Below are 7140 nucleotides of genomic sequence, written 5' to 3' on the forward strand. Positions count from 1 at the left end.
AACTAGGGCCAGGATTTGAAGTGATCTTAAGAGAAGTTTGTAGTCTCGAAAAGTGGGGGGAAGAAAGAAACAGATGTGACGTTAGGGTGAATTCCTATAGTGGGGTCTGGAGCCATTGTAAGCTCACGGCAGGCGGTCCAAAGCCTCCCTTTTTTTCATGCTGTAATTGAAACATATTAATTAGATAATTTGTTGTTAGTTTAAACGAAACAAATATAGCCCCTCCGCGGGCTTCACAGCTTGGTTTGTATGTGCAATAAAAAAAAAAAAAAAAAAGTGACAGTTATATTAAGATTGAAAGATATGCTTAAAAATAATGTCAGTCTAAAAGAAACTGCTAGCCTCAGAAAAGAAAGAATGGCGAATGGTATTGGAAACGCTTTTCCTTTCTTCAGTTTGACAGGGGTAGGCCTTGAAGATACACCTGGCTTACCTAATAAATCCAAGGAATGAACAATATGCCTAACTTATAGCATAAGGATATGATAAATAATGAAAATTAATCCCAAGGCGACTCTTGGATCACTTAGCAAGACAATGGATATCTGTCATCCAGATTCGGTTCCACGCAGTTGCTCTGTTTCAGACTCTGCAAACTGCAAATTTAAAATTCATTCAAACGTGAATGTGGCAGGGCAAGAACTGTGTCCATCTTGTCCCATCTACTACACAAGAAAGTGACTAAAATGCTCATCTCAGAATTTTTTTTTTTTGTTTTTCTCGGTAAAAATATTGATATTTTCTTTCGATGAAGTGTTGATATGTTTGCCCTATTTTAAATAAAACGACTTTGTCCTTTCAGTTTCATTCCCAGATCTGTATTTATTGACTTTGGAATTGAGCCAACAAGGGATTTAAATAAAACAAAGAAGTTGATTCAGGCAATTATAGGAACTGATTTACTTGTGGATACGCTTGAAATAAACTCAGCACACACCGGAACACAACTGCAGAAAAGTTCTCAGCCCATCAAGAAGAGAGACGAAACGAAAACTGTGCAATAGCTTGTAAGTTTCATGGCTCCATATCATTCTCTTCTTGGTTGCTTGGGCTGGGAACTTTTCAGCGGCCGTGTGGATTTTTAATGCGTTTCTTATTATATGTGATTTGTTGAATTATATGTGACTGGAGGAGATTAAATTATAACTTTTGGTGGAATTCTTTATGCCATATCTATAAAATGGAAAGATTTACTGCGTTACAAAAGGGATATTTTAAGAAATTTCAGGATGTATGGAAACCATTAACAAAATATTGTCAGGATTAAGTAAAATTATTTCCCTTATGTTTAATAGTTTATGAGGTAGGGAGGGGGGTATTTTATTATTACATATATCATACAATAATGGAGTATATGGTTGGGGGGATGGGCAAGGGATAAGGAGGGATAGGGATAAGAATATATGTAATATACCAATGATTGTTTATAAGTGATGTATTTATTGTTACTGTGAATGAAAATATTAACACTTAATGTAATTTGTGAAAATGAATAAAGAATTATTTTTAAAAAATGCGTTTCTTGCTGGCATTCAAAAATCTTCAATGCAAACTTCTAGTTAGGCAAGGATTTATCCTTTTTTTTTTTTTAATGAAGACCAAGTTACAGAAAGTTGAGAGAATACAATCAAGAAAAAGCCTTGGCTTAATTGAAACACTAGTTATGCAGTATGACTAATGGAGTTGAGGGGGTTACTGTAACCTTGTGGCCGACGCAAATAAATCTGGCGTTTTTAAAATATCGGTTGGTGAACAATGTCTGCTTCTTCAGATGCAAATTGTTGGTAGGTGGTTGTGTTGATTACCGTTGCAGTTGATTGCAATACAGTTTTCACAAACCAGGGCAATTTAGCCCGACTAAAGTTCTAAGGGTCAGGGGAATACAATTGTGAGTTTTGTAAAAGTGCAATGTCTTGTAGCTGGGGGTGAAGCAATTGTTCATTGCTTATTGGTAGTCCCAATAAACGAAGCTGCAGCCTGATTATTACCATCAATAAAGTGTCTGTGTTTTATTTTGATAACATTATTGCTGAGGATATAAGTGCGTACAGTGAGGGGGTTTTGTAATCATGAGGTGGGTGATGGGTTAGACGGGGTGTAATGGGATGACAACTTGGCCATTCCAGATCTATATGTTATCAAAAATCTTCAATGCAAACTTCTAGTTAGGCAAGGATTTATCTTTTTTTTTTATGAAGACCAAGTTACAGAAAGTTGATTACTGTTGCAGTTGATTGCAATACATTTTTCACAAACCATAATTCCCACGGGGCAATTTAGTCCGACTAAAGTTTTACAACGCTAGTGACTTTTCTTCCAGACTTGATTTATACATTATTTTCAAGTCCTCTCTCTATCTGATTAGAAAAGGTTCTGGGAATCCTGTCTATTTGGTGTAGTGCTACGTTTTGTATTGCTTTTGTTGGACAGATCTTGTTGATATAATCGTGAGCTGGACTTGATGAATGAGATCAGTTGTCCTCAGCCTGACTAGCTTTTCGGCTTCATGCATTTTAATCAGCCATGATTCATGTAGTGTCCACCTTTTTTTTTTTTTTTTTGCTACTGTGTGTGGGACCCCCAGTCGCAAAGATAGTGGAGAGTGGATTAATCTCCTTCATTAAAAATAGTCAGTCACTTGTACTTCTTTGAAGACTATCTACTCCTCATCAACCCGAAAACAAACATAGAATTCTCATGTGTATGTGTGTGCAGATAGATAAGCTACCCAGATAAATATAGCCACCCACCAATGTGAGTTCAACTCGAAAAATGTCACTATATTGATATTATAGCTACATGATTTTATATAATTAAAAAAAAAAATTGTGGATGTTTTCAGCTTGGGTCTAACCTGCACCCTAAAGTCATTCACCCAGAAATGCCACTCAGTCAACGCACCTACGCCACCTAATCTCACCAGATGCCACTTAGTGCATATGTTTTATTGTCATGTCTATATTGTAATTTATGTAAATTATGTCATCTCTGTTCTGTCTGGATTATTATGGATGTACTTTGTAACCCGTTTTGGGCTCCTTTGGGAGGACGGGCTAAAAAATTGAGTAAATAAAGTCATAACACTTTAGGAGTAGGTATACAATAGTATTTGCATTTGCAATCATGAAAGGCCTCTAGACTCTCTGAGAGCATCTCATGGAGCACATGAAGGGAGAAAAGCCACTTTTAGCCAGTTTTCTGCGCTCCCGAAAGTATTCTGTGGAATGTACGAGCCCAAGCTGTCATATAGTGTGAATAATTCTAGCAAATCTTGAAGGGAAAACCCTTGAAAATGAAAGAGTTTCCTACGCCTTCACTCCCCCCCCCCTTTCCATAAATCATTTCAACTTTCTTCAACTTTGGAGACAGCAAATACCAATAATTTAAACACACCGGTTGTTTAGTAACAATTTAATTAAAATATTGAAATTGTAAGGGTTCGCGGCCTTTTTTCCAAAGGTACAATAAACTACTCTGGTGAAACATAATGCAACAAGGTATCCAGTGTACAAACACTGTCTTTATTAGTACCAAGAGACTGAAAATGTAGCAGGATGCTGAACAATTCTCACCCAACTAAGTGAGAATGAGGTAGATATGGTTCAATCATTGATTTGAAACAACGTCAAAAAAACATAGAATTCCCTTTCTGCAAATTGGCACGTAACAAAATAAGATAACACTCTTTTCCGCTACAGTGGCAAAATAATGGTCAGAATTTAGGGAATTGGGCTGAAAGCTTTTCTGCACCCCCTGGCAAACTCACTGAGCTGCAAAGCATTGACCTAATTAACATTCGTAAAATCACAGTCTGCCTTTGGAATCATCTTCACACAGAATATGTCATGCTGTATGGGTGCATTTTTCCTTTCTGTAAAGCTATTGACATGGGAAACTAATCCTGCACAATATTGGACACCCTCGCCACTTTGAAAGTCTTGCGCTAGCAAAATGAAGCATCGAGAACATTTCGGAAACCTTCTTTATATAGGTGATTGCTCATTAAAAAAAGACAAACAAAAATAAATTTGCATTTATATATTTTAATGTGAAAATATGATTTGCACTAACTTCATAATTTAATGCAGACACTAACTTTTTTTTTTTTTTTTTTTTCAATCTTGGTCTTAAAAAGGCATGCTGATAACAACAAGAACATCAACAATAATACTGGGAAAGATGCCATGCTTGTGCTATACAGGAGGAACCCTCCCTCCCCTCCCCCCCCCCCAAAGAAAACAGAGGAAATTTATTTTTCAGGTCCGGTGATGCTACAGCATTTCTTGTTTTGACTTAAGCAGTTCACAGTAGAACAACAGCTTTTTAGATTTCAGCAAATTAGTCTAAAACTATAAAAGAGGAGGAAAGAAAAGTGCATTTTACACATTTTAGAATCGTTTCTATTCACAGACATTTACAGCTCCCCCATCCCTCAGAGCACTTCAGGGAAAAGTTCCAACGCCAAGCGGAAACAATTTAATGTACTGCATTTAACACTTGTGCGGTGTTCCCTTATTGCTAGGAGACTTTCATAGCTTTGCGGGTGTGATTAATCAGACACAAATATTTTCTTCCTGTGAGCTGGGAAAAAAAAAAAAAAGTTTGCAAAATTTCAAGCAACAAATGCTGTATGGATCCCCTAGTACAGTTGTACGGTGCAGTTTCAAGGTCATTATTTACATCAAAACAGGATGTTGTAAACCAGTGGTCTCAAACTCAAATCCTTTACAGGGCCACATTTTGGGGGGGAAAAAACCCAGTTAATGTCTTATTAAAGAAATGGCAATTTTGCATGAGGTAAAACTATAGTTTATAAATCTTTCCTTTTGGCTAAGTCTTAATAATAATAATAACAGTTTATATACCGCAATACCGTTAAGTTCTATGCGGTTTACAATAGATTAAGCGAGGTACAAATTGATAGAATTTAAGAGGGGGAAAGAGGAGAGTTAATAGGACCGGAAATGCGTTGTTGAGGAGAAAGAGATTAATAGCACAGAAAGCAGATAAGTGGGTCAGTTGTCTAGATACTTTAGGAACAGTTGAGTTTTTCGCTAAAGAAACATATGATCAATAAACTCTTTTATTTTACTTTTGTGATTATGATAAACATACCGAGGGCCTCAAAATAGTACCCGGTGGGCCGCGAGTTTGAGACCACTGTTGTAAACGTAATTTGTCACTGTTTATGTTAGTACAGATTCCCTTTCTAGAGTGCTGAAGTATCATAGAACTGAAACCAGGGTAACCACTCTTTAACCATCTGCAGTCCTGAGTTCTTGAAACCTGTTTAATATGCATAGTACAAGTATATGGAGTAGCAATATCTGCTCATATGATAAATCTATTCAAGCCATTTAGCATAAATATTTACTGTACTTTTCTGCTCAGCTGACATAACTGCAGTCTAGGAGAGCAATTTTTTTTTTTTTTTTTTACCACAACTATCATTCCTTGACTGCAAGCCCCAAATGCTAAAGGCCACAGAGTGAGAGATTTTACATTAGGGTTTTGGTTTTTTGTCTAAAAATAATCCTCACTTTCTGTCAGAAAAACGGTACGCTTGTAAAACCCAGCTTAAGTAGACATACCCAGATCTTCCTTCAACAACGGGAAAGTGCGAGTACTACAGATGGATACGCAAACAATTTAATACACAGCTCTGATTAGAATAAACCATGAGGGCCAGTGAAAGGAACCTTAAACAATAGGAGAAAAGGAAAATAAACACAGTTAACATGTGAACTGCCAACCTCAGCTTTCTTGCGGTGACTTTTTCTCTCTTCTCAAGAGAAATAATATACAAAGTGTGAGAAAACTTCGGAGATAAGTTTAAGGTGTAGTCCGACTGTTCCGTGTCAGTGCACGGCCACAGAAAGCAGGACGGAAGGGCCGGTCAAAGTGTCGCTGGGGGTGGCCGGGCTGCTTTGACTCGTCGCCGTCTGCGGAGACGTCGGGCTGAGGGACGGGGCAGAGTTCGGCAAAAGGGCCGGGAGAGCCGAGAGAGCTGGCACGGCCGCCGGCGTGGGCTTGATGGGAACAGGGATGGCTGGCAAAGTCTGGCCCCCGTGACAAAGAGGCTTGATGGGCACCCCATAGGCGCTCACACTGTAATCACCGCCGGCCATCGAGATTGAGGTGGCCGTGTCTATCATGGTAGAGCTGTACATATGCGGCCAGCCTGCACCGATGGGGCTGCCCACGCTAGTCAACTGGTTGGAGAGGGGGTATGCAGCTGGCATCGGTTGCATGGTGGAAAACGCCAGTCCTCCCGGCATCTTGTATTCTCGGGCAATAATATTCTCGATGGCGAAGGGGTGCTTAAAGCTGGAGGGCTGAGAGACGCCCAAATTGTAAGTGGACATCGGAGGCAGGTGAGTGCCGGAGGCCGCCAAGGCGCTCAGCCGGAGTTTGGCTTGCTGCTGAAGATACTGCGCCGCATCCGAGGGTTTGCTGGGGGCCAGGTGGTCCGATTTCAGGACCTTGAACCTCTTGCGGCGCCTCAGGAAGCTGCCATTCTCAAACATGTCCCCGCAGCTGGGGTGCAGCGCCCAGAAGCTGCCCTTGCCTGGCTGGTCAGGCCTGCGCGGGATCTTGATGAAGCAGTCGTTGAAAGACAGGTTGTGCCTGAGGGAGTTCTGCCAGCGCTGGGTGTTCTCCCGGTAGTAGGGGAAGCGGTCCATGATGAACTTGTAGATCTCGCTGAGGGGCAGCATCTTCTCCGGGGAGCTCTGGATGGCCATGGCGGTCAGGGAGATGTAGGAGTAGGGGGGCTTCTGGTCGCTGTAGGTGTTCCTGCCTGGGCGAGGCATTTTTTTGGTCAGCGATCGGGAGATCTACGGAGAACAAATGACATTAGGTTAGGCTCAACAAACAAGCACAAATCAAAAGTAAATTGCATTGTGAATGCAACCCTCCCCCCCCCCCCCGCCGTATTTTTAAAAGCAGTCGAGAGCAACCTCAACATCTCAGCTTGATACCGTGCTGTGAGTTAAAATTACACCTGCGAAATGTGCAGAAATTAAAGTTAACACGGCAATTCCCGCCCCCTCCCCACCGGCGAAAGTTGAGAAAACATGCGTGAAACGGAAGGGAGGAATAGAGAGAAGCCCACCTTAAGAGTTGTTAGAAGTTGACAGT

At 40.4% G+C, this 7140-nt stretch overlaps 1 protein-coding gene across 1 annotated transcript; it reads right to left on the reverse strand.

Moving 5' to 3' along the window:
- Window positions 1-5858: 5858 nt before the first annotated feature.
- Window positions 5859-6812, reverse strand: FOXB1 (forkhead box B1). Its single transcript, XM_033919697.1, has one exon. The coding sequence runs from the start codon at window positions 6810-6812 to the stop codon at window positions 5859-5861; it is 954 nt and encodes a 317-aa protein (XP_033775588.1).
- Between the last annotated feature and the right edge of the window lie 328 nt (window positions 6813-7140).

The sequence above is a fragment of the Geotrypetes seraphini genome, chromosome 14 (genome assembly GCF_902459505.1).
Source record: "Geotrypetes seraphini chromosome 14, aGeoSer1.1, whole genome shotgun sequence".
Classification (NCBI taxonomy): domain Eukaryota; kingdom Metazoa; phylum Chordata; class Amphibia; order Gymnophiona; family Dermophiidae; genus Geotrypetes; species Geotrypetes seraphini.

Coding starts and splice junctions, on each gene's coding strand:
- FOXB1 (XM_033919697.1), bottom strand. CDS start 6,812: ATGCCTCGCCCAGGCAGGAACACCTACAGCGACCAGAAGCCCCCCTAC.